Consider the following 27,801-nt stretch of genomic DNA (forward strand, 5'->3'; position numbering starts at 1 on the left):
CTTGTATTGTTCAGATGCAAATTATGTTTCCGAGAATAGAATGAGTGTGGTCACATATGCATATTTTCATTTTCAAGCCCTCTATCCTCCCTCCAATCACACAGAGCCACTGGTGCATGAATGTTTGACATTTGTTACCAGGCTGCAGAGTGAACTTGCAGAAAGCCGACATTAGTCCTGTCTGCCTAGAAAACCTGATCAATACGACTCAAACTGGTCTGCTCGCTCTCCAAACAGCCAGCATGGTGGGAGGTGCTGGATGCGTGTGAAAGAAGTTTGCCTCTCAGTTTGTGTTTGGTGCATTACTCCTGTGTGTGTGTGTCCCTGTGTGCTGGAGTGTGTGTGCGTGTGTTTGCTGCAGTGCCCCTGCTGAAGGGCATGCAGTAAGGCCCTGGTCAGCATGATGTAGGTCTCCTGGGACGTCCTGGGGTTTTTGGATCAATACTTTTCCTCCTGCATCTCCCTGCCTCACTGTCCTCACCCCTCCTCACCCACTGGCTTGACTTTGGGCTATTTATGGTATCTCTATGGATTAACAAGACCCCAACAATCAATGGGCCAAACTTACTATTATTGTACTCTCCCTCCTCTTCTCGCTTTGTATTTTTGCTTGTGTCAGCTCCTTTTTTTTTTTTTTTTTAGAAAACTTTTAGTCCTTGTATTTTGCCTTGTCCTGAAATATACAGAACCACTAGAAGTGTAAAGTCAGTGCACTGTCACAAACACACTGGCCCATAAACAGAAACAAAAGCTGAGGGAATATCATTTCAAAATGCAGGTGTAATGTGATATGTTCTGTGTTTGAAGTGGCAGTTTCCTAAGGTGTAAGTGGAGTTTTTGAAACCATTTGGTAGTTTTTGTGGCTCACTATGACACTACTTATGCAGAGGGCGCAGTCGTGGGGAGTGTCTGTCGAGCGTCTGTTGCCAATCATTTCAATTTGGCGTCAGAAATAACATTTGTACCAGAGCCTGTCTAGGCCACATCTTAGTGCAAATGCCGGCGTAATTTTGTTATTTTTGTTGCTTTATATAGCAAAGTTACACCCACATAAACCACTTCAGAATCAAATAAACCTCTTTTATATACTTTTCAACTCAAACTGAATGCAGCCTTTTTCAAATCTCTTACATCAAAAAGTACAAAAGAGAAACATTTTTAATTTTACTACAAAGTTCGTTACATCTGCACATTTAATTATTGTGTAATTTGTTTCCCAAGTGCCAAAATGTGTCACAAAACACTGTGGTGACATTACAAATCATACAGCCAATGGTGACATCGGGTTGGATAGAACTGCGTTTACAGCTGCACCTGTACCACCTGTGTGATTGTTCACCTGCTCATGGAATTTCCAGAAACCTGTCGGTCAAAGTATGTCAGCAGCATGTTCGTTCACTCTCACTGTACTGTGCAGATACATTATAATTATTTTATAATTACAAAATGCTCTGTTGAATGTCATCAGATGAGTTACAGAATGACAGACAATTAATCTTTGTCTCGATGCTTTTACTTGTCTTAAATTATAGTAAATAGAATATTTTTAGGTTGGGGCGTGAACTATTAGTTGAACACTTTGGTCTCTAAAATTTTTTTTATGGTCATTTCCTACTATTGAGACATTTTACAGACTAGTAATTAATTGATAAATCAAGAAAAAAGTAGTTCATGAAATAGTAGGTTCATATGAATAATGAATAAATAAATGAACAATGTTTAAGCATGTATACATCACAGATGTCCATAAAGATTTAAGACAACACCATTTCATTTGAAATTTTATTTTTCACATGCACAGCTTGAATTCTTTTTTTAAGTAACCCTGATTTAAAAAAAAAAAAAAAAAAAAAAGTTTGAAATTGACATTTTGGGAAACACAGTTATTTGCATTTTTTGCAAAGAGTTAGATGAAAAGATTGATACCACTCTCATATGTGTGTGCTAAATATGAATATATAGCTACCAACCAATTAGCTTAGTTTAGCATGGCACAAGAGACAGCTAACCTGGCTCTGTGTAAAGGAAACAATCTGCCTACCAGCTCCTCTAAATTTCACTAATTAACACATATCATCTCTTTTGTTTTCTTTGTATTAATGTTTACCTTTGGACAGATCCAGGTTAGCTTTTTCCCACTGTTTCCAGTCCTTATGCTTAGTTAAGCTAGTTAGTTACTGACTGTTGTGTCAGATTTTATAGTGGTATAGTGGCAAGAAAGCTAATTAAGCGTATTCAGCTGTCGAACTGTTCCTGTAATAAAAGGTAGAACATTTAAGTAATGCTCTACCTGTGTGTCCTAAATGCTATTGCTAAAATGCTTAAATGCTACATGCATTTGAAAAACAGCATTTTATTAAAAACGTATCATGTTTTGTAGTAATTGTTTAAACATGAACACACATTCTTTTTAAGTTTTAGAGTGAACCCCTCAGTTTTACACAGTATTGTCTACATACTAGATATATTATACATAATAATAAATAGATTACAGCAGCTCCACCCTTGAGATCAGACATTATCCTCATATCTATCTAGTCAAAATCTCATACACCACCATTCAACAGCACACACTCCTAGTCTATATCTGATATCATGATTTGTAAACCATCTGTGGTCATTGTGGTTTGCTCCTCTCTCCAACAATAGCACAGAGTTGAGCACAATGGCACTCTGACCCCCCATTTCCTTTAGTGGCAATCCTAATTAGCTAAGTGACAAGCTTCTCCCTTGCCATTGTTAATGTATCAGTGTCTTGAGTCCCTGTGGAGGGCAATAACTCTGCTCAGCTAATCATTTAGTGATGATTATCGTTCAGTTGTTCATTGTTAGAGGCTGTGAGAGATACTCTAGATATGGAGTGTTAGTGTTACATGTTGCAGTTTTGGTAGATATACTTTACTGAAACAAGAGTGATTGCAAGGTTCAAAGAGAGGTTTTGTTATGAGCACTGTGCACCTTTTGCACTGGTCCATATGGTCTTATGTACATTACTACTCCTGCTGAAATTTGTCATTACAGCTCCCCTATAGACCTAGAATTCACTTCTAAAACTGTGAAACATTATGGTCCATGGTGCACTGACTGCTGCGATTCCTTGTTGGTGACATATTTAGTTGATTTTTGAAGTAAAAGGACATAAATATTAAAAATTGAGCCTTTCTTCGAGTGTGACTGAACACCTGACATTTCAAAGACATTAAAAAGTAAGTGTGGCATGTGTTAAGTTTGGGCTTCCCACCAAGTCCGTAGTAACCACTCCTTTGCTTTGAGATTAGGGTTACACAGGAAACATTGAGTCAGTAAAGAAAGTAAAACTGAAAAGAGGCTGGTTTCTACAACAGGACAATGATCCAAAGCAAACCTCAAAATCCACCATGAATTACTTCAACAAACACAAGCTGAGACTTTTGGAACAACGTTCACAGTCTATGTCAACTATGTAGCTCAATCTTAAACATAGTATGTGTGCAAGACAGCCTAAAACTATTGCAAAAAAAGGTTGTCAGCACTTGTAGATAAGTATATGATACTTTTAATAGGCTAATGCACAGCAGCGGAAAGAAACAAGTATTTCAGCTCAAGGCTTCCTTTCACTAGGCTTTTGAAGAAACCCTAGAGCTGAAACGTATCTTATCTGCGAGTGATGACAACTTTTTTTTTTTGCCTATTGGACTGGCAGCATACTCTGAGGTTACTTGAATTGAGCACGCCAGTTCTTTAGTTTGAGAAGCACAGATATTGAGGATCTACAGTAAGAGAAAAAGAAAAGGGGGTGTTTGCATATGTCACAATTACTGTTTCATTCATGAAATAAAGAGTAACAGTTTTTTTGCTCTCAGTTTTGAAGAAAGCTCGTTTTTAATGTCTCTTTGATGCCAGGGTTCTGCTGTGCTAAGAAACTAATTTTATTACCTTCCAGGAGACATTAACATTAAAAAAATTAACTTACACCAACCAATTCTTAGCTCTGGGCTAAATCACAATACATGGAACGGAAAACCTCTGCTCCCAGAGGTGCCAGGATAGGTTGGATCATTGTCCCCAATTTCAGAGGTGGGGGTGAGGTCCACTATTCAATCCAGTGTGTCAGAGTGCAATGGTGCTGTAGCTCTTGCAAGGGTCAGAACGCTGCAGTGTGTACATTAATGGTTGTAGACAGTGTGTGGAAACCTTTAGCCAGATTGTATGGAAAGAGGAAAGATGGGAGGATGAGGGGGAGAGACTGGAGTGGTACAAATAGGCAGGCAGGGAGGGAGGGAGGGAGGAGGCGAAGTCAGGAGTGGAGGGTTAAGCGGTGGGAGTGTCACTTGCCAAGAGGCTTACACATAGCCTGATATCGGACCATTGTAAGACCACCGGGGGCTGGTGACTCTGTGTGTGTCTGTGTGTGTGTGTTTGTGTGTGTGGATCAGGGGGAGAGGAGGGAGAAGGAGAAGGAGGGAAACAAAGCTGTCCTGAGCTCTGTCCTGTTGATATTAAACATGAGTTTCTGCATCTTTGGGTGGAGTTTTGAAACTGCAGTGATTCTGTGCTGAAGTATGATAGTAATGTTATATCAATAACCAGAGGATTCAGTTAACATGGCGACTTCAGCACTAAAGATAAAGAAAAACACCACTTCCTGGTATTTGAACTGCACCATGACTGCACTTGTGTGACATCTTCAGTACTCCTCTATCCAGTGTACAAGTACACATTGTATACTTAGAGGGTCAAAGAGTTTGCACTTGAGCTGAACTTAAGAGGAAATAAATCCAAACCTTAACAGCCTTGAAGAAACAAGACGCAGAGCATGCTGTAGTTGTGGTGACATCTGATAAATAAGAGAGACCATTTTTAAACCTTTATGTAATAATCGGGGACGTTTCACTCAGCTCAATACTCAAAATAGTAACACACATAATTAAACAAATCACATGCAAAGAACATTAAATAAACAAGCAGAATATCAGACTTCTCATTGTTTCTGTTGGATTAAGAACATTCCTTTTTTGATTGCACAGACTTGTAATGGAAAAAACAAAACAAAACAATGGAACATGAAGTCAGGACCCAAGATTTGATGCAGGTTTGGTTGAAGGACTTGGGTTTACAGCATAAAGAGTGCACACCTGTGATAAAAATCCACAGACTAACCTGTCATTCATGCACTCATCACTTCACGTCTTGACTAATGTAAAGCCCGGTCATGTCTACAGCTTGTTCAAAACTCTGTTGCTTGGATTGTAAGCATGGCAGAGAAAGACCAGCACATTTAATCTACCATTGTTACCTTCTAAGGCTCTAATTGGCCTTGCACCTGGTTAAATTACAGAGAAGAAAACTTGTTCTATAGAAACCAAGTTCTATATCAAAATTTCTCATTATTATTTGCTAACTGTGATGTTTTTTTTCTTATTTCCAGCTGTATTCTGGGGCGACATCGCTTTAGACGAGGAGGACCTGCGAATGTTCCAGATTGACAGGACGATAGACCTCACACAGCACACACACATGCACACACACTCCCGACAGGGGCACACATCTGGTGAGTGGATTCAACATCTCACTCTCACTCTGTTATCACTGTGTAATGCGCTCTGTCACGTTTCCTCTGAAACTCTCCAATTACAACATCAGCTGCAGAGTAAAGCACATTTGAACAGGAAGGAAGTAGACAGCGGGCCACCAGAGGATATGAGCATTTATTATTATACATTGTTTGTGTTTTGACTCTTGGCTCTTGTGTGTGTGTGTGTGTGTGTGTGTGTGTGTGTGTGTGTGTGTCAGGTGGCCTGGAGGAACATGAAGTTGCAAAGAAGAGAGGTTCGTTATACCTGCTGCTGGAAAGAATACGTAGATTTGGCTTCGGTAAGGAACCTGAATGTCACTACGTGCTTTAATTTGTGTTACCAAAAACACTATTGAAAGGACGTCACTGGTGGTTTTGCATGTTTTAGCTAATTAACCACCAATACTATGTTTTACATTACTGCACAAAACTTCCGAAACATACCATAATGGCATCTGAAACCTTCTGGGAGGCCACTGGTATCCATTCATGTCAGAATAGTATATATATATAAAAAAAAGCTTTTCTGAGGAATTTCTTTTTAAATTGGACTTCAGTTACCAACTAGGCAGGAAAACACTGATGACAGCAGTGATGACATTTTCACTGTGATATACGATAATCTCAAGCAAGTTTTTCTCTTTGTGCTTTTCAGCTGCAATTAAAGACAGAGCACAATGTTTTGAAACCAAACTTAAGTTACCAAATGTTCCATTTTGAGTCCTTATGGTGATCTAACCGCTGTTGCTGCAACGACTTGCAAATAGACATTTTGGCTCTGTCTAAACTTATATGGAAAATAACTGTAAATACTCTATTTGCAAATCTTGACTTGCTATTAACAAACCCTCACAGACTCAATCATAACAGCTCAAGAGCCTTGTTTTTTCATTATAATGTGAATACAGCCTAAATCATGCAAACCACTGGTCCTTTTAGGCTTAACTAATTAATTCTGTACTTGTCTGTGATTTTGATGATGAGGAAATCAGACACATCTGAAGTACAACCAGACCCCAATAAAGGCCACAGGCTGAAAGATGTTGGTTTTTATTGTAAACTTATTCTCAATACTACAAGTGTTGCTGGAAAATTCAAGATTTGTTCCATTCTCCACACACTTAACAAGTAGATGAGGTCGAGACAGAATCCTTTACTCTACTGAAGCAACTCAGCTCATGCAGTAAAGATAATAACCTTCTTTAGATTAAATGTTTGGTTAAACAACCGGCAGAGCTATTTCTGTTTGAGTTTTATTACTCTCTGAACTAAGAACAAACTCTGAAAGGTCACATATAATAAGAAATGGTGTAGTCAAATAATATAGAAGCACATTTATGAACTGATATTTATTATGATAACCCAGCAATTTATTCTGCTTCAACACATGTACTTCCCCCTCTCTGCCAGACTATCTCCCCAAGAACGTCAGCCAGGGAGCTGCCAGTCCCAAGAGCCAAACTGGGAAAGGTGGAAGGGCTGGGAGCGTCACGAAGAGCCGTATTCCTCGAGCAGCCACATCCCGAGCTGAGAGGATATGGCCTGGAGGAGTCATTCCCTACGTCATAGGAGGAAACTTCACTGGTAAGCAACTCCGCTGGACCGTTGCCTGTACTGCTCAGCAGTAAAATACACACCGACTGCGATTGTGTAAAAGTAGGATGTAAAATGTGTGTGTTTCAGGTAGTCAGAGGGCCATGTTTAAGCAGGCCATGCGTCACTGGGAGAAACAGACGTGCGTAACTTTCATTGAGAAGACAGACGAGGAAAGCTACATAGTGTTCACCTACAGACCCTGCGGGTGAGTTTGGAAGATCTCTTTGTACATGTGTGATTGTCTTTGTGATTGTGTGTGTACCTAGAGTTCGGTAGTGACCTTGTCACAGCGAGAGACGATATGGTCACTCAACAATGGCTCCACTTTCCTTCCTGTCCTCCTCCTGTTTCCCCATCCCACCAATCACACTGCTCAGTTTAAGTGTTTGTATGTTCATGCAGTTTTTTTGTTCATACTCTGCAGAAGTGCATTGTTCTGTTGAGTGGCAGCATGGTGGGGTCAGAGTGTGTTTGTACAGTGGTGGCACTTCACTGGTTGTAAGTTGTAAGTTTCAGAGTGGCTGAGATCAGAACATTTGGCTTTATTGCTCTAAGACATTGTTGTGCAGATGGTTGAAAGAGTAGGATAGCTACACTACATCTGTGACTTTCCACTATTAGCATCTCAAATAATAAGTTGATCAACAACAGCTATTTTTATTTGATAACTATTTATCAAGCAAAAATTCTGAACTGGTTCAAGCTTCTAAAAACATGAGGATTTTTCTGCTTTTTTTGAGTGTTAAAATTATAAAACTGCTGTTGTTTTAATACTATGCACAACATTTCCAGACTGAAAGTTGTATGGAGAGTTATAAGAATATGAGCATCTAATATATGTATTTATAGATTAGACTCTTATCATCTGGTTGACTAATGCACTGTCATAAAAACAATCTAGGTGTGATGCACAGCAGAGTATATAAAACAAAAAATGAAAAAAAGAAACAGATAAACTGTTAATGAAAATGATAATTTGTTGCACTCCGAGTATATTTAAAAAATCTGACTCATCTCCTCTCAGTTTCCTCTTAGGTAACTTTCAAGTTAAAACTTCCACACCACTTGATAAGATCAAATATTCAGTGTTTGATTGTTTCAATGCTGAAGTTGTTTCACACATAATATTCAAATACAGTCAGTCATTTTTCTTGTGCCGGCATTGTTACATCATATGTCTTTTACCACACACTTTCCTGTAATCTAGACTGACATATTTGATGGAAAACCTCTCCTGTCTCCAATCTGCACACAATATATTTTCTTCCATAATAACATTTGGCACCTGACAAAGATCTGTAACAATCAAAACATCACACTGCAGCTGTGATTAGAAAATGATTGTAACATGCAATCTACAACTATTTTTTGCCTTTTATATTTCCTGTTTCCCGTTGAGTAGTTTCCTTGTATGTGCATACCTCTGTCTTTCAGTTTAACACACAGTTACGCAATATCATTTCATAATGTTGCAGCTGAAGAAGTTGATTTAGTAATTTGATTTGATTTTTAAATGTAGATACCTACAGGCATTTAGATGAGCTACTGATCTGCGTGTTAACTGATGATGTCTCTTGTCTCATGTCCTGTGATAGGCTGGCTGCATCAGAGATTAGACACTTTAATCTGATGTATAAATACCCTGCAGTTTGGATTGGTGATGTGTGTGGCAGAGAGAGACAGAAAAAGAGACAGAAAAGCAAAGTACTGCTGGTGTAAATGCAGACATAATATATTTGTGGCACCTGTTTTGTGTGTGTGTGTGTGTGTGTGTGTGTGTGTGTGTGTGTGTGTGAAGTAGTTGTACTGATACAGGCACTGCAAATGCTGCAAGAAAAGACTCTATCTACTCCAGTGACTCCTGATCCTTACCCTGCAATCAGCTCTCTGGATAACTTTAATCAGATTTGTTAGCCTGGCACGGATGTCGCGGCTAACCAGAAAAAGAGAATGAATGTGTGTGTGTGCTTTGTGTGTTCTGTGAGCAGCGATATGTGAATTCTCACAGCTTATTCACTTTGGGTTATGAAACTGCAGCGTTATTGGAACGTTGTATGTAAACAAATCCTGCCGCTTTTCCTCTGGTGGATGTAGTACGTGGCAGGAAATCCTGAAAAGACTTTGTGTTTTTGTCTAAGTGTGTGTGTGTGTGTGTGTGTGAATACAACACTGCTAATGCGTTTTCCACTGCCAAATCTGTAGTAAATGTCATCTGCCTATCTCCCTGCTATCAACTTCCTACTAATCCTTATTAGGTGTTGTTCCTATGTGGGTCGTCGTGGCAACGGGCCCCAGGCTATCTCCATCGGCAAGAATTGTGACAAGTTTGGCATCGTTGTGCACGAACTGGGCCACGTCATTGGCTTCTGGCATGAGCACACACGGCCTGATCGTGACGATCATGTGACCATCATCCGGGATAACATCCAACCAGGTGAGACGGGACTTGTTACCCAAGATGCACCTGGTTTTCGGCTTGAATCACTCAGCGTTGTCTTTATCTGGAGACGAGTAAGAACACAAACGAACAGTGTGTGTGTACCTTTTCATTTTCACACTCGTGTCCGACTCTGTGTGAGTGTGAATGAGGCTTTTAATGACTGTGAAGTCACCTAGACCCCCAGAGTGCCTCCCACACACTCTGCTGTACCACAAGGCATTCAGCACCTGACAGATATTAAACCAAATGACGTAGCAGCGTATCAGACCTGACCCAAGTTTTTATTTAGAAACTCATCTCTCAACTACACCCTCAAGACATGCCCTTAAAATGTCTTATCTATTCAGACTCAGTCCTTTACATTATGTTTTGTATGAACCAGTGTTGGATAAAGAATGTATTTGTGTGTGTGTTTATAGTGACACTAAATGATTAGACTCTTAATATATGATAAAAACTGAACTTTCTCATGCTGCTGTCTTGCGTGTGTGTGTGTGCATTTGTGTGGTTCCCAGGCCAGGAGTATAACTTCCTCAAGATGGAGCCAGGGGAGGTCAACTCTCTTGGGGAGCCATATGATTTTGATAGCATCATGCACTACGCCAGGAACACCTTCTCACGGTAACCAGCAGCAAAATCTCATCTGTTGACTTGGTTTGAATATACAAAACAGGTCAGACCCGTGATCTGCCAAAACAGATTTTTCTCAACTTTCTCAACATGTCTGCTCTGTATTTTGGGAAAAAGTGACCCTGATGATTTTTTGAACGTTTCTCTACGTGGTTCATTGTTGTTGGGCGAAACAGATCGTTTGAGCTACTCCTGACCATCATCAACATTTTTATCATTAACTGTCGTCATCTCTGTAAATCATCGTTGTTGAGCTGTGCATGAACAACACAAAATAACAAAACAAACAATAACATGGTGTTATTGCTGCCAAGACAAAGTAATAAATGTGACATAGTTTGACAGATATAATATTATTAATTACAGTTCAGAGGTGTACAAATAACACAAGATGCTAAGCTAATGTTTAACTCAGGAAACTGGTTATAACATTAAAGTAGGTATACCAACCTTTTAAGCTTCCAATCCTTGATTTTTATCTTTAACTTAGCAACCTGTAGAAAATTACCAACCTGAAAATTTGCAGTTGTTCACAAAAAAAGGTAAATGTTAGAGAAAAGTCTAAATAAAACAATTTTGTGCAGCAAAAAGTTGTTCCTTCCTTTTTCACATCACCAGCTGGATTTATCCTGCGACCCCTTTGGGCATTTCAGCTCTCAAGTTAGAAACCAGTATGGTAGTGCATCTTAGCTCTAATCAGATTGTGCTTAAGGGGACTTTTCTAGCTATAAAAACTGATGGAAAGTTTTCAGTATCATGAAATTCCTTCCTATTCTTTTCCCCATATAAGCCAGGTTTGATTTGGCAGTGTGTCATGGGTTTTCTTTACATGCTTTTCATGTGAGGATGCTTTTTAATTTCTGCCATATCTTCTCTCAGAACCTCTCCCATTCCCCACTCAGCCCTTACTCACATAAGATGAAAACACAACATTGGTCAGGAAAATTGTATTTGCGTGGAGGTCACTGTTTTTCAGAATTAGAGTTTGATCTTAGAGTGTATCAAATGATATTGTTTTTTAGATAAATTAATGTGTTGTAATGTCATATTTAATTTCCCTGAAATCAGAGAAGGATGTGTTCATGCAATCTTTCTTTTGCTCTCTGCAGGGGGATGTTTCTGGACACCATCCTTCCATCCAGAGATGAAAATGGGGTCCGGCCTGCTATCGGCCAGCGGACCAGGCTCAGTAAAGGAGACATTGCACAGGCAAGGAAGCTGTATAGATGTCCAGGTACTGATATATTTACTATGAGGCCACAATATGTATGTGGGTGTTTTAGTGTGTGCTGTCGTCATAGCTGAGAAACAAAGATGACCCCTGTTTATCTTCTCATATCTTTGGCGTAAAATTGGCCTGCCCCTTCACTCTCCAAGGCACAGAGGAGAAGTTGAGTAATTTGTTTTTCCATGTGACGATACCTTCTCTGTTTTCGGGTCTCAGACACATCTCACAAACACATGCTCTTCCCATCAGTTCTTGCACACACCCCTGCTGTGCTGGCGTCCCTCAGGTCCCTAGTGAGTCGCTCTGACGTTATCTGGATCTGCTCTCAAACCGAGCTGTGCAGTTAATGTCGCAAAGATTTTATGACCACGAAGGCTGCCGTCCCTCTTTGGCCCACACACATACAGTTACATCCTCAAGATGAGTTTAGACTCTAGGTCATCATGTTTGTATGATGTACTGTTCAAACAGATTAAATAACACTCTGGTCCACTTCAATTCACACGTCTCTGCTTCTTAGTGTTTTTGTGTTTATATTTATATATTCTGGCTAATTTTGTTCTGTTAAAATAACCATTTATCTGAAAATATGCAAGAATTAGAAATTAAAACATGGTATATATAAACAGACAAATACAAACAATTATTTTACAATACATATGTGATTATACTAAATCCATTTTGATACTGGAGAGAGAGCAAGACTGTGTTAGTGTGTCCCAGCTGGAAGTAGACGCAACTTCAACCTTATAAGGTCATATTTGAGGGATACCATATTCACTGACAGATGAACAGAGCCCCAGGGCATTGTGGGGGAAAACAGCATGCATGATGGGATAGGAGGGGCACATTTGGCTAACCTCCTTTTGAGAGGGAGCGATGGCGTTAAACACAAAATGAAGCATAAAGAGAACAATATTGTCTGATATTTTTCCACAAATACCCATCCAGCTGTATCCGTTTTATCTGTGTTTTTTTTTTGTTGTCTTCATTGTGGTGAATAAAAAGCACATCACTCTTGTTCACTTACAGTAAATGACTCAACTGGGGTATGCTTAATGCCGCTAAATGGTGACAGCACTCAATGACTGTGGTTGGACCTCACAAGTATACTGATACACACAGGACTACAAACACGCATACTGTAGCCTCCTACATGCAAAACTGAAAGACGCCAAAGACAACATGAAACATGAGTTTGTTTGGGAGGGTAATTTTAATTCATTTACTGTTTTCTGACTCAGAAATACATTTCTAACAGTTTCCATATGGACAGATGGTATAATGTAGACATAAACATTGGCACAAAAGAGTGTATGAGGCTGTTGTTTTGACAAAATAGTCAGAAGGATGTTTATTCTAGTAAATTGGCAGTAAAAAAAATAATAATAATTTTGTGCAGATTGACAATAATAATAGATGTGGGAGCCATGTGATCTTTAGTAACATACCAATCTTAAGTCATCAGTACACAGTTGAAAGGATTATGCTCAACAGCAGGACTTACCACAAAAGTGTAACTCCATCTGTGTGTTTGTATGTCTGTGTGTCTGTGTCTGTGTGTGTCTGTTTGTGTCTGTGTCTTGCAGCATGTGGAGAGACGCTCCAAGAGTCAACGGGCAACTTCTCGTCTCCTGGTTACCCCAACGGATACCCTTCATACACACACTGTGTCTGGAGAATATCTGTTACACCCGGAGAGAAGGTACACACACACACACACACACACACACACACACACAGTAGCACCCTGCAGTGCAGTGAATGTGCATGCATAGCCAGTAACAATAAGAGACTGCTGACAGAACGACTGTATATTGATTAAGTCCCAACACTACAGGTACCACCCTCTTCCTCTGGTCTGATTTCCATCATCCGGGCTCTGATGTGCATAGATTTGGATTAAATGTATTAAATATGTATGTGTGTTTTTTTCTTCTTGTACTCTTCCAGATTGTTCTCAACTTCACCACCATGGATCTGTATAAGAGCAGTCTGTGCTGGTATGACTACATTGAGGTTCGGGATGGATACTGGAGGAAAGCTCCACTGCTCGGTAAGATCAAGAGACGGTCAGGGGTGAGCTGAAGGAGGGGGCCCCAGACGGACACTGGCTACGCTTAAAGGATATCCTCACAATGATATCCTCATATGAACAATGAAACAGCTTTTTCTTGTTCTAATTCAAATGTCCCTCAGATATTGCTTCAAGTTTATCTGAAGTTAAAATGAGACTTCGGCAGTCTGAGTTAGTCAAACCAGGTGAATATGCTGCAGTCTACTTAGTGTAAAATGATTTCATTATGTATCCCTCAGCTGTGTCTCCCAGTTGAGCTGCAGTAGAGGAATCAAATGGACAACAACTTTAGAAGACACTTACTTGACTTATCTAACTAGTTCAACACATTTTGCACAGAGCAAAGACTGTGGATTTTGGCCCTTACTGTTAACATGGGAAGGGCTTGAGAAATAGATTGTTGAATGGGGAGTATCAACGGAACAACTGATTACTGGAAGAAAAAGCCATTTAATTGTTGATATGGGAGTAGCTGTTAAGACAGACTTTAAAAATAGTGCTCATTAGTTTTTTCTTATTGGATTAAACCTTCTTTGCATTGCTTTCTTGTAAAAAAACCCCCAAAACATTTATCCTCAAAATGTCACCCCTTTTAGCTTTGTGACAGGAAGATTTCTCAATTTCTCTTCCCGACCCACCACTCTCTCTGGACACCCTTAACTACATAACTTGTTTAATTTAAAGCAAATGTAATGTAGACTGTAAATAGTGTATTTGAGTATAAATTAAAGGCAACTTAAGTGTTACTTTCCACTATGGTCAACTTTATGATTCACAGCTCTTTAGAGGAAAATAATTGAGTTGAAATCATGGGCTGATCAGATGCCCAGATGCTCCACAGCTGTTTATGTGGCTTTTAGGCAGAATTTCACAATTCTTGAAAGTTACTGCAGTGTCAGTAATTTTCTTCCTAGTCTTGACACTTGCCAAGTGAACAGCAGAATTAGCAAAATGCCACACTGCCCATGCTGGAAGCTATTCTACCTGACACAAGTGCATTTATGTATTTTATCATCCGTGTTGCTATGTGTTGCAGAGCCAGGTTTAACTCTGTTCCACCTATTCAGTTGTGAAAGTGCATCAGTCCATTTGACACAAATGAGACTGCTGCATTTTTTGATACAGTGGTCTTGTGAGTCTGAATGTGGCTTAAAGCTTTTGAGCTTTAATAATATTTTGCCTAAATTTTCATTGAACGTCACAATCTACATTATGGCCCTCACAAGGTTAATGTGTGTGTCTGTGTGTCTGTGTGTATGTGTGCGTTTTACAGGCCGGTTTTGTGGAGATAAAGTTCCTGACGTCTTGATTTCCACTGATAGCAGAATGTGGATTGAGTTCCGCAGCAGCAGCAACTGGGTGGGAAAGGGATTTGCTGCCATATATGAAGGTAATTCCTTTGATCAATTAATCAAACAAGTGAATGAAGAAGTAAATACATAGATATACAGTATGGGAATCCACAGACTGCAAACCCACTGCCTATGATAAAACAAGGACAGGCTCAACTTATGACTTTGTGACTTTTGTGTGACGTTTTCTTGGGGCTTTCATTATTCAGAGTGTACACAGAATGTGTTTCAGGTGTTTTGGGTCAGTGCAGTGAAGGGTAACTCATCCTGTACCTCTCTCTCTCCTTCTTTCTCTGTATCTCTCTCTCTCTCTGTCTGTCTGTCTCTCTCTCTCTCTCTGTCTGTATCTCTCTCTGTCTGTCTGTCTGTCTCTCTGTATCTCTGTCTCTCTTTCTGTCTCTGTCTGTATCTCTCTCTGTCTCTCTGTCTGTATCTCTCTCTGTCTCTCTGTATTTCTGTCTGTCTGTCTCTCTCTCTCTCTGTCTGTCTCTCTGTATTTCTGTCTCTCTTTCTGTCTCTGTCTGTATCTCTCTCTCTCTCTCTGTCTGTCTCTCTCTCTCTCTGTCTGTCTCTCTGTATCTCTGTCTCTCTTTCTGTCTCTGTCTGTATCCCTCTCTGTCTCTCTGTATCTCTGTCTGTCTGTCTGTCTCTCCTGTGCAGCGATCTGTGGGGGAGAGATCACCAAGGACTCTGGACAGATTCAGTCTCCCAACTACCCTGATGACTACAGACCCTCCAAAGAGTGTGTGTGGAGGATCACAGTGTCTGAAGGCTACAACGTTGGGCTCAGCTTCCAGGCCTTTGAGGTGACTCATTCTCTGTGTGTGTGTTTGTGTGTGTGTATGCGCTCATGTTTGTCTGTGTGTTTCTCTCTCGCTCTGTCTGTCTCCCCCCATGTGTATGTATGTGTGCTTAGGAATGTCTGGGTCAAATTTCACGCTCGTATAACTGCTAGGAAGTTAATAAAGGTGGTGGTGCCTGTGTGTGTGTGTGTGTGTGTGTGATAGAGAGAGTGTATAGAGACACAGAGCAGACAGTTGAAGAGTAGTTTTGTAGTTGTTACGCTATAAAAATGTCAGCGTGCTAAATGACTCAATCTGTACCCATTTATGAAAGGTCAAAGTTCACCTTTTCACTGCAGCTAAGCTCAACCTCTTGCACGAGTCACTTTCTATTCTATTCTATTCTATTCTATTCTATTCTATTCTATTCTATTCTATGATACACTGAATTTAAGTCTTTTTATGATTCAGTTGCAGCTGAGCATTAACAACATATCCGATATTGTTCTTGGTGTGTGATCATGTTTTAACATAACACATCACACATAACATAATAATACAATCATAAATTGGACTTTTATGAAATTTATTTGTAAAAGAAACAGAAATTATTACCCAATCTGACCATTGTAAATTCCTATTAGATTTTCTGAACTGACTTCTTTGTTCAACTGTGACCATGAGTAGCTACTGTCCATCTTTTCTGTAGATTACCTCAATCTGTAGTTTTGCTTCAAATAAGTTGTTTACATAATATGGCAAAATTATGCTGTTATTTACATCCTGTGTGATCAGGTGCCTTATATTCTTTACCCTCTAGGACTCAGATGAGAAAAGCTGCATTCAAAGATAAAATTCTCATTTTAAAGGTTTTGCAGTTGCCTTGATAATTTAACGATAACAATCCTTAAATACCTGAAGCAGGAAGAAACTTTGTGCTACATATAACACTAAACATGTCACTGTCACAGAGATATTTGAGTGTGACAGTGATGTGTCAGTGAGCACACTGATATTCACAGCAGTGTTTTGTATCTTTGTGTTTACCTACATGAATGCTTTTGTAGATCGAGAGGCACGACAGCTGTGCGTATGACTACCTGGAGGTTCGGGATGGCCCTCTGGAGACTAGCCCGCTGATTGGTCGCTTCTGTGGCTACGACAAACCTGAGGATGTGCGCTCCACGTCACACACGCTCTGGATGAAGTTTGTCTCAGATGGGACGGTGAACAAGGCCGGCTTTGCTGCTAACTTTTTCAAAGGTGTGTGTGTATGTATAATAGTGTGGTTGTGTTTTCTCACATGGCTTGTGGACCAAAGCATTCTTTATGTGCGTGAAAATGTGCTCTGACGTGTGTGTTTTTCAGAGGAGGATGAGTGTGCCAAGCCAGACAATGGTGGATGTGAACAGAGGTGTGTAAACACTCTCGGCAGCTTCAAGTGTGCCTGTGACCCTGGCTATGAACTAGCTCCTGACAAGAAGAGCTGTGAAGGTAACAGTGTGTGTGTGTGTTAATATGTGTGTGTGTGTGTGTGTGTGTGTGTGTGTGTGTGTGTGTGTGTGTGTGTGTGGTATGCTAAAATCATGATTGCACGTGCATTCCTTTGTGTATTTCTGTAGGATATGAGTCTAACTCATCAGAAAAAAAAACATCCGAACAGCCTCCATCAACAGGAAAAAACATCTTTCTGACACAAAGCCACATGCCTCGTTGTTCCAGTGCCACAAATGCTGTGAATGTCCTTTAATCCCACGAAATAGATTAACTACCCGTAATGACCCACATACTGAAACAACTGAACAAACCACTTCTGAGGCAGAGAGAGAAAAAGCTCTGCTAGTGAAATACCCGAATTGAGGTTTTCGCTGTATTTCTCTGAAGAGCAGCAGTTACATTGGCATCCCCAGTAAAGTAAAGCGTGGGAAAATGCTATAGAAAGTGGATTATCCAAAAACACTATAAAACAAAAAACATTTTTTGTTCATATACACTTTAGGTAGCTAGCTGTCTGACACTTAGCCTGGTGGTGAGAACAGGGTCAGGAGAAATAACTGGGCGAAGTCAGGAAATGTGTTGTGGTGTGAGCAGACCCTCTGGTAAAGCAAACAGGTGTTTTGTGAGTAACGTTGCCCATTTCCTGTTGAAATTAACAAACATGAGTAGCAATGACTTTCCATACACATTTCCTTTTAGCTGACCCTGGGGCCTCTGGGAAAAAATATTCCCACTGGGATTGGTAGAAGCAGAGGCTTTTCACATTCCAGCCTTAACTGTATCAGAAATATCACCCTCCTGACCAAAATTAACACTGCACACAGCTGTGGCAGTAAAATCGCAACCCCAGTGCGCAAAGCCAGCCGCTCAACCATGATGGCTCACAGCTGTGTTGGAAAAATTGTGGACGTGAAGGGCTGGATTTTGTGCAGCCACAAATGGAATAATTCACAATTATGAAAACTAGTGAATCTGAAGCCAAAACTGGTTAAAAATGGGAACAACCGCCTGCTCCTGCACTGTGGGCTGTGGCATTAGCAGGGGAGTCCTGCGCCTTTATATGAAGTCAACTTTTGAAGATGTAGTTTACTTTGATATAGCAATTTTTTTTTTTTTTTGCTTTCTTCCTTTCTGGCTGATAAAACAGGTAAACACATAATATTTCTGTATTTCTTGGTGGTTGATATTATAGAAGCAACAGAAAATGAGGAGAAAGGGAGTTGACATATGGGGACCCACTGTATGTTGAATATCATATTACTGTCTCTCCCCACATTTCCTATTTATCTCTCTCAAATAAAGGAAAAATGCAAAAAACAGAGAAATACAACCAATGAAGCAGGGGAACCTGAGAACCATTAAAGCCCAAACAGCACTCGGTTTCAGTTCCACCTTCTTCCAAGCTGTTTGTGAATGGTTTGTATCTGTGTGTTTACAGCGGCGTGTGGTGGTCTTCTCTCTAAGTTGAATGGGACCATCAGCACCCCTGGTTGGCCTAAAGAGTATCCACCAAACAAGAACTGTGTGTGGCAGGTGGTCGCTCCCACTCAGTACCGCATCTCCATGCAGTTTGAGGCCTTTGAGCTGGAGGGAAACGAGGTGGGTGTCTCCAAGTGTTTGCATTTATTACATTAATTAGAGTAACAGAGATGCTGAATTTAGCAGCCACCTTGTGGGTGTGTGTGACAGAAGCTGTATGTGTGCGTTTAGGTGTGTAAATACGACTACGTGGAGGTGCGGAGTGGCCTCTCATCAGATTCCAAGCTTCATGGGAAATACTGTGGCACCGAGGTCCCTGAGGTCATCACCTCTCAATACAACAACATGAGAATTGAGTTCAAGTCTGACAACACTGTCTCCAAAAAAGGCTTCAAGGCCCACTTCTTCTCAGGTAGGACAAGTGTGTGACTGTGTATATGTGTGGATATGTCTTTGTCAGAATGGGGGCAATGTAGACATATCTGTACAAGGATGTGTTTGGAGCATAGTGAGCATTTGTACAGACACCAGAAAAGGAGCATTTTGAGATGTTTCTATGGACTGATATTTCACAGTTGGAAACCATTTTAATGACAGAAATACAAGCTGGCCACAACTGCTCCCATCCGCACTACAAACTTTTTGAAGCCAGGACTGTAAAACATTTTGGATGGACTTATATGAGATGCTTGTAACAGGTGGAAAATGATTCTTGCAGTAACTTAAGTGAATGCTTATAGGACATTAGGCCGATTATTTAAGTTTGATTTGTTTTAGCGTTACAGGAAAACTGGCTTTGGGAGAATTCATAAGCAGAACACAGGGATGCCTATGTTAAATGTCATGTCTACCCACCTTTGCTTCATGTTATTTTGTTTGTGTATGTTTGCTTGCATTTGTGAAAGTGCCCATATATGTGTGCATATGTCTGTGTCCATACAGTATCAGTTTTTCTGCTTGTCTTCATGTGCTGTGTGTGTCTGTCATGCTGTGCCTCCTGAGCCTCCGCCGGCTCTCTGGCCTCCTGCACCCACCCTGCGCTCTGCCCTCTCTCCTTCAGACAGACTGGCCCTGTGTCAGGAGCGTATGTTTGTGTTTGAGTCATGCCAGGACATAAAGCACGGCCGCTCTCCCGCTCGTGGCCGTATCAACAACAAGCTGGCGACCTCATCAAAGGTCAGAGGTAACATGACCTCACAATCGGCATCTCTGATTGGCTCAGGTCTACAATGTGATTTGAGGGAATGGATGGATCCTTTTTGATGGTGTGGATCATTGTTTTATCCATTCTCCTCCTGAGGGAAAATGTGCTGTGTCCCAATTCCATACTGGCTACTATTAATACTCTGTATCCACAAGGGCTGGACAATAATACATGATAATATTAATTGACTTTCAGCAGAGTCATATTGTAAGAATAGAGTGGTATTATTTTATTGATCTACAAATTTTTGTCTGAATGAATGATTCAGTGTAAGCTATAATCAAGAGTTTTTGTTTTACACACATGAAGATTTTCTCTAATTTAATAGATAAGAGTGGAACAGTTTGAACTTTGCTTTGAACATCATGATTTTGCACATATTCTTGTCCATAACATCATATACATTTATATGAAAATATGAACTTACATACTTACTGTAAGTTTCAAGTGAATTGGAGAGATTTCTTTTTGGCCGGACAACAACAGCAGGCCCAGGCCCAGGCCTCTATCGCAAATGCTCCTGACTGACTGACTGACTGAGTGATCATATTTCCACCACTGGTCAGCTGAATGCCATCTGAGTGGACCGTGTATGTGTGCCAACTGTGGGTGTAGGGCAACACCTTTTGTCACAGGCAGTCACCCAGCAGCTCTGGTTTCTTTGATGCTCTGAAGCTACAGGGAAGCAGAGTGGTGCTTCAGTTTCACTTAGCTTCACCTCCATAAAATAAACCAGTTTCATTACATGTATCATCATGTATCGTCATTACTATGGAAGGCAGAGGAATGACTTAACATCCAACACACCAAACAAGAGAGAGCAGGAGAGTGGGAGGGAGAGAGAAAAAACATTGGTAACTGCTAAGCTAAAGAAACTATCAGATCTGAATAGCATGTAAACAACAGAAACGCTAGGAAGCGGAAATTAGACAATACACTCACTGCAGCGCAGCAGTAATAAGCCCTTTTAAGAAATAAAGGATTTCTGATTACAGGAAGTATTGAGTTTGTATTTCCGTCTAATGCAGTAACTTCAGCACAACAGATGGCGGTGACTCAAAACAAGGCCTCCTACTAAATTACCAATTTACATATTAGACAGAGGGAGTTAGAAAAAAAGCCCTGTCTCTAATAAAAGTGTGTTACCTTCTGCAGTTTAGGTAAAGCCCTCAGTGACTTTTTGAGGAAAAATGGATCCCAGACAGAGGCTTTGCTCTTTGTGAGAGACGAAATACAAAAGATATTCTGCTGCTTCTAATTTTCTCTGTGATCGATTTATACGTGACTATAACCAAAAACACAGCACAGTCTTTGTCTTTAACCTACTACTGGTGATTTTGTCAGATGCTGTTGTGGTTATGAAATCAGTATTTTAGCAGCAGCAGAGCAGCAGCTTTGAAATGGCCGGGAAGTTAACATGTAGTCTTAATGGGCCACATTTAATTCAATACTTGCTCCATTGTCTGACAACAGAAACAGAAAAACATGTAAATGAGAAGCTTTATTGTGAATTCTGCTGAATTATGTGTCCACAGAGAATAGGAGAGAATAGGACACGAAGATGTCAGTTGTTTACAGGTTCAAAAACAGTTTTCATTTGCGGTCCAGCCATAAACGAGGTTTTGACCTAGTCTTGTGTATTGTCTGAAATGTTTCAGGAATGTCCCCACTGTCCACAATTTCTTATAATGTTTTGCTGCTCTGCTCTTGTTTTGTGCATTGCATGATGGGACAAAAGTGTCCATTAGCACCACCCTCAAAAATCAAGTGAATCATAGGATGAATATCCTTTGATTTTTTATTTTTAATTTTCAAGTGTGAACACACTATACACTGAAAATACACTCAGTATCAGTACGTAGTATGGACTTCGGACACAGCTGTGATTTTCCAGTAAAAACACAACAAATATCCTATCCTACTCGCTGTAGAAGGGATGCATTTGTTGGATGTTGAGATCAGATAATAACAGTTTGAAGAAGGCGGCTTCTCTCTGCTGGAACTGATCATCTACAAAAGGCAACTTCATTTTAACATTTAGCGACTTCCTCCTGCTTCAGAGGAAATAGAGCTCTCAACTGTTTTGTCGAGATTCAGCTACCTGCTGAACACCTGGAACACACACTGAACCGCTCAGTGGAGTGTGGTTGTATAGAAATGACTTTCTCAGACACAGATGATGTGTTTGTGTGTATATGTTAAAAGTTGTTGTGTGAGTGGCTCAGCTATTGTCAGAAAACTTCCAGGGATAGCTTTTTGTTGGCAACAAGCCAGCAGCTTTAGGGAGGTCCCTTCAACCTCCCACACACTACTAATCCATGTGAGTGTGCATGTGTGTATGCGTGCATGTGTGTGTGCATGTGGACATTGTGTGCTTGACCTGAAGAAAGCTACAATGACCACTGTGTAGCATCAACCGCAAAGCTTCTTAGCCTGTGATAGGGTGAGACTGAGCCCACAATAGCACCGTAATACCACATCAGACACAGACAAACACACACACACACACACACACACACACACACACACACACACACACAGAGTAGGAGAGAGAGAGAGAGAGAGAGAGAGAGAGAGAGGATTTAGTGGTTTCATTAAAAGCAGATCTAGTTTGATTCACAAGCTCTTGGGTTGAGGTGAGACTCAGTGTCTGTGTCTAATCTCACATCTCTTTATAGGAATCTGTCCCTCACTCACAGTCACAAACACACCATACACACACACACACCCACCCACTGCTCTGTCTCCTACACTCTTCAGTCTTCCTGTGCGGTCTTCTGTCCATCTCCAGCTCTCTCTGTCTGTCTCCGACACCGTCGCCGTTGTCAACGTGGCACCTCCGCTCTGTGATCCGCTCTGTTCTGTGAACAGCCTCACTATAGGCCTTTGTCATCACCCAGCCATCCTGGTGACGGAGCCATGTGGTTAAAAAGCCACAAATTAGAGGATGAGAGAGAGACAATGAGAGAGGAGCAAGAAAACACCTTAGTTGTCTTGGCTCTTTTTTTGTGTGAAGTCTGCATATATCAATCAGTCATTTTATGTTCATGCTCTGCTGCCAAACATTGTTCAAATCCACAAAACTTTTAAATCTTAGTAGAGATCCCAAAGTTTCTAAAGATAATAACATTGGCCTTAATTTTGGGGTAATATGTATGAAATCATGCAAAAGACAAGTAGTGTATTTCCGTTTGATAGAATTGTGCAGTGATATGATACATGGAGTCCTGGGATTGAGTAGAGACAAATCCATTCTGAAATCCATGCTAGCTGTTTCTCCATGCTTGAATCTTTATGCTAAGCTAACCTAACTGCTGTCTGTAACATCATATTTAGTAGACAGGCCTGGGAGTGGTATGAACACAGCTAACTCTTGGTAAGAGCGTGAATAAGCATATGCACCAAAACTATTCTTTGAAGGTCTCTCTCTAGCTTAGCTCTCAAAACATCTCCTCAAAGAACATTACATTTAATGTATATACATAAATACATGATTTAAATCAAACAGCACTTTACCTGCTTTGCTGTACCGCCATTATAAAAGTATAGTATGAGCAGCTATTAATTACCAAAAAGGGAAAAAAAATCATTACATTTCATGTAGTGCAATCTTATTATAAATAGCAGTTATTGTACTTGCTCCTTTTTTAGTATGCAAATTTATGGAGCAAAGTTCTTCAAAATCTAGTCAGTTTATTTATAGCGAGAAATTGTGGTCTACATTTAGGCGTCACCATGGCAACTTAATGTCCCACATATCCTACCATGTACTGCGATGTTGGGACATAAAAAATCACACAGAAGTAGGTCTCCAGTATCTTTCCAGATTCATGACATACTGTAAGGCTTCTGGGATTCAAATGTGAAGCCAGACTGAAGCTCTCGTCAGCTACTCATCAGTTGGCCGGTTGAACACATCAGACTGATATAGAGGTGGTGGTCTGGCCCGAGGAGAGCACAGCTGATCTGAAAACAGCTTTTTAAGGTCAGAGACGTTTGACCACACAGCAGCTGTAGCCATGACCCTGAAGAGCAGCACAAAGACAGTTTTACATGCCAACTGAACCCGACACAAACAAACGAACTTAACTCTTTGTAGGTGTCTTTTGAGGTGGTTTTTCTCACTTCCTATTAATGCTAATATTTGTCACTAATTTCTATTATTAGACCTTTTTTTCCTCTAACTTTTCTAAAGAAAACTTTAGATGTTAGTGTGGTAACGATTAGGGCTGCAGACAGTGGTTAAAGCTGTGATGATCCTGCTTTTTGGGCCATCTTGTCAGGCTTTAACTGTCAGCCTTGTAGTAAAAAGTTTAAATTGTCAGTTGAATAATGTTCTGGGTGAACATATCAGCTGATGCTCCTGGTTTTTGTTCGTCCATTTCTGTCACTTTCCCTAATTTGCACTGCACCTTTTTTCTTCACTGACCTCACCTTCCTGGCTTGATTTGATTTCCTTCTCTTTTCTCTGTCTGCCTTATCCCTGCTGGTTCTCCCTCCCTCTCTTACACATAATCTTTTCTTTCTCAACTCACGCCCCCCACCCTTCCACCCCTCGTCCTTAAGGTCTCATCCTTCCACTCCTCTCCCCCGCTTGACCTCTTGCTTCCCTCCACCCCGTCTCTTTGCTGTTTCCACATGAGTGATGTGTTGCATGTGTATCTCTCACAGACAAAGATGAGTGCAGCAAGGACAACGGCGGCTGCCAGCACGAGTGCATCAACACAGTGGGCTCTTACGTTTGTCAGTGTCGCCATGGCTTTGTACTGCATGAGAACAAACATGACTGTAAGGAAGGTGGGTTTCACGTACATTCACATCCGCACACACACTGGCATAAAAACATTGGAGCACACATGCACGTCCTTACACATCCACACAAGCATGCAGTCATTCATAAAAACAGTCATCGTCCATCATACAATCCCTACTCTGTCTACCCACATCAGACTCCGCATGACAACAGACTGACCCTGTCCATTTGAGGGAAGGGTTGTTGTTTTTACAAACGCATGTTTCCACACTGCAAGCAGAGCTGTAGACCTGAGGCTTTAGACGTGGGCTGGAGTCAGTCTCATGTCAGACTTGATTTGACTTGAGTCTTGAAGTTTTTTGCTTTCAAGTCTCAAGGTTTGACTTATTAAAATCCAGAAAATAGGCCTTGATCACACACATTTAATTTTACATATGATTACATTATATGAAAGTTCTTGGAGTCAATTATGTAAAAGAACCAATGCAGCTTTAAATGAAAGTGTTCTGTTTGATATTCAGCATTTGATACTTGAACTTTTCTTAAAGGACCACTGTGTAGGATTTAAGGAAACGTATGTTTTCATTAGTGTATGAGCACCTGAAACTCACTCATGTTTTCATTAGCTTTGAATGGGCGCTTCATAGCTACATAGGGAGCGAGCCCTCTTCCTAGGAGCCCGCCATGTTGCATGGCCATCTTTGTACAGTAGCCCAGAGCAGACAAACCAAACACTGGCTCTAGAGAGGGTCTTTCACGCAGGTGCTCCTACACTCTTGGAAAGAGGGGACTGAGGAGAGGGGTATTTATTGGTTGCAATCTGACACCTCAGCACTAGATGGCACTAAATCATATACATGGGTCCTTTAAAGAATTTGCAACTTGGTCTGAGCAACTTGAGACTTGAGTACTTGTCTTGAAGTATATATACTTATATACTGTATAAGTATAGAATACTTGACTTGGACATTCTCTAAAAATCTTCAGACATACTCTGAAAAACTTAAGACTTAAGTTGCATTTCACTATGGCTGTAGACTGTGCAATAGCAACAACCTCACAAGTTCGTTGCATGTCACTCTGTGAGACAGGTCTAAAAAGAATCATGGTCATAATCTGTGACAGTCTGTGCAGTTTCATTTTTGAGGCATGTAAAATGGTGCCATAAATGTGGTGAATTGCAGCACTAAGATGTAAATATCAAAAAACAGATGTCATGTCATGCCATACCGCCAACAATTACATATCCGCACATCAAAGCCCATCACAGCAAGGGAGAAGAGAAGAGAATCGCATAAAATTCAGATTCTGCAAAGTAAGTTTGAGTTATTTTATGTTGTGTTCTGGTTTGGTTCAAGATTTCTAACACTGTCAGAATTTTGCTGCAGCTGGACTTTGGGCACCAAAACACTAAAATCAGCAGGTGGCGATCATGTCTCAGGTTGATTTAGAATTGATTAACAACCAAAGGTTAAGCCAAGTTTCTCTCACCACTGTCAGCTTTCATCAGGGCAGTTCAAAACACACGGCGTGTAGGGGGCTTTACTCTGAAAGACTTTGCTTGAACTTGCCCTGAAGCAGTTGTTCCCAACCTTTCTTGGACCGCAGTCCATTTAAAAATTTATGTTGACTGACAACATTATTACAGATTGAAAAGTAATAGCAACAAAGCACATGCAGATGTATGCAGTGCAAAATGATTGCACAAGTTCAAGGTCAACACTGAAAATAGCTTATGAAGATGTAAGTAAGTTATTATACAGTTTTTTGCTCAGTCATATTGTTCCTCCCAGCTATGCAGAAAATGCTTTGTGTCTGGTCCATGCAGGTCAGTACTGGTCTGCAGCACAGGGGTTAGGAATCGCTGCTCTTCTTGAGACTTAACCTGAACTTGTGTGACATGACTTGGGATTTGACTTGAACTTGCTTCAAAAGACAATCAAACAACTTTGAAGTCACCAAAGCTGTGTTTACTATGACGTGTGTTTGTGTGTGAGAAACAGACACACAGGGGATGGGGCAGAGGTTTCAGTTTGACAGAAAACATTATTTATTAAAAGCCACCAGCACAGTCCCATGTGCACACACATGCTTATACACAAGTGTTCAATTGACATATTATACTCAGCTCTTTGAAGTTGAACTTTTGAATGTGTACACACACACACCACATCAACACACGCATACACACCTCAGTAAAGGCTCCCTGCGCTGCCCATAAAAAGATTCATGTTTCAAACATCTGGGAGCTCGAAAGCTTTGCATGTAGCGCTGTCTTCCTGTGTGTGTGTGTGTGTGTGTGTGTGTGTGCGTGTGTGTGTGTGTGTGTGTGTGTGTGTGTGTGTGCGTGTGTGTGTGTCTGTGTGTGTGTGTGTGTGTGTGTGTGCGTGCGTGTGCGTGTGTGTGCACGCACATTGCAGAGTCATGTAAATTCATATTCCTAGCACACAGCCTGTATCCGTTTGGTAATGTACATACATACATTCATACATTCATACTGTATTTGCATGTGACCTGCAAGAGGTGTGTAACACTATGAAACACCAGCAGAGGAAAAGATAGAAAGCAAAAGACAGACAGAAAGAAAGACAAGAAAAATTAAAATCAGTATTTTTTATAGTCTCAGCAATTTAGTTTATTTCTTTTCATGAAATGAACACATCTGTTAAACTTGAAAGTGCTGGATTATTTACCTAATTATCATTAATACTGTGATGTAATTACACTTCCTGTTACTCACATCAACTTGATAATGTGAAAACATTTGACAGGTTTGCTTTTGGTGCTGTATCAGGCAAGATAATTATGGCACAATTCAATGTCCGAGCTAAAATCTATATCATGCAAGTACTTAGTTTTTTTTTTTTATGCATGAGGGTCTCCTGTGTGTCAATAGTTTGTGTGGAATATGGCATCTGTGTTCATTACATTGCATGTTGGAAAACTCCTTTACATTTATACATTGTTCTTGTGAATCCATCCATCTCATTCTGTACATGGGTTCAGATTATCTGACTCTAAATAAAAACTGTCACTCTGGAACACATCTTGTTGTCTCGTAAATGCCTCCTGCCTCCCATCACCTTCATTGTGCCACTCTGTTCATGTAACCTACACCATACACATAGACATACATACTGCATTCCCTTAATCTCTGTCTCTAAAAGCTCCTGTGGATAGCTTTTGATGCGGTTTCTAACGGATGCAAA

General features: G+C 40.5%; 1 protein-coding gene across 1 annotated transcript in view; it reads left to right on the forward strand.

Annotated features, from left to right (window-relative positions):
- The window catches only part of tll1 (tolloid-like 1), a 63,044-nt gene that overhangs the window by 26,310 nt on the left and 8,933 nt on the right, over positions 1 to 27,801 (forward strand). Inside the window, exons 5-20 of the mRNA XM_071505610.1 lie at positions 5,408 to 5,530; positions 5,773 to 5,853; positions 6,965 to 7,138; positions 7,238 to 7,355; positions 9,406 to 9,584; positions 10,106 to 10,211; positions 11,330 to 11,454; positions 13,038 to 13,153; positions 13,402 to 13,504; positions 14,799 to 14,915; positions 15,538 to 15,683; positions 16,727 to 16,922; positions 17,028 to 17,153; positions 18,595 to 18,755; positions 18,867 to 19,047; positions 24,511 to 24,636. Coding sequence (XP_071361711.1) covers positions 5,408 to 5,530; positions 5,773 to 5,853; positions 6,965 to 7,138; positions 7,238 to 7,355; positions 9,406 to 9,584; positions 10,106 to 10,211; positions 11,330 to 11,454; positions 13,038 to 13,153; positions 13,402 to 13,504; positions 14,799 to 14,915; positions 15,538 to 15,683; positions 16,727 to 16,922; positions 17,028 to 17,153; positions 18,595 to 18,755; positions 18,867 to 19,047; positions 24,511 to 24,636 — 2,178 coding nt within the window. The remainder of the gene's footprint in view (positions 1 to 5,407; positions 5,531 to 5,772; positions 5,854 to 6,964; positions 7,139 to 7,237; positions 7,356 to 9,405; positions 9,585 to 10,105; positions 10,212 to 11,329; positions 11,455 to 13,037; positions 13,154 to 13,401; positions 13,505 to 14,798; positions 14,916 to 15,537; positions 15,684 to 16,726; positions 16,923 to 17,027; positions 17,154 to 18,594; positions 18,756 to 18,866; positions 19,048 to 24,510; positions 24,637 to 27,801) is intronic.

The sequence above is a fragment of the Trachinotus anak genome, unplaced genomic scaffold, assembly GCF_046630095.1.
Source record: "Trachinotus anak isolate AG129_WGS33_773 ecotype Australia unplaced genomic scaffold, CSIRO_AGI_Tana_v1 ptg000019l, whole genome shotgun sequence".
Lineage (NCBI taxonomy): Eukaryota > Metazoa > Chordata > Actinopteri > Carangiformes > Carangidae > Trachinotus > Trachinotus anak.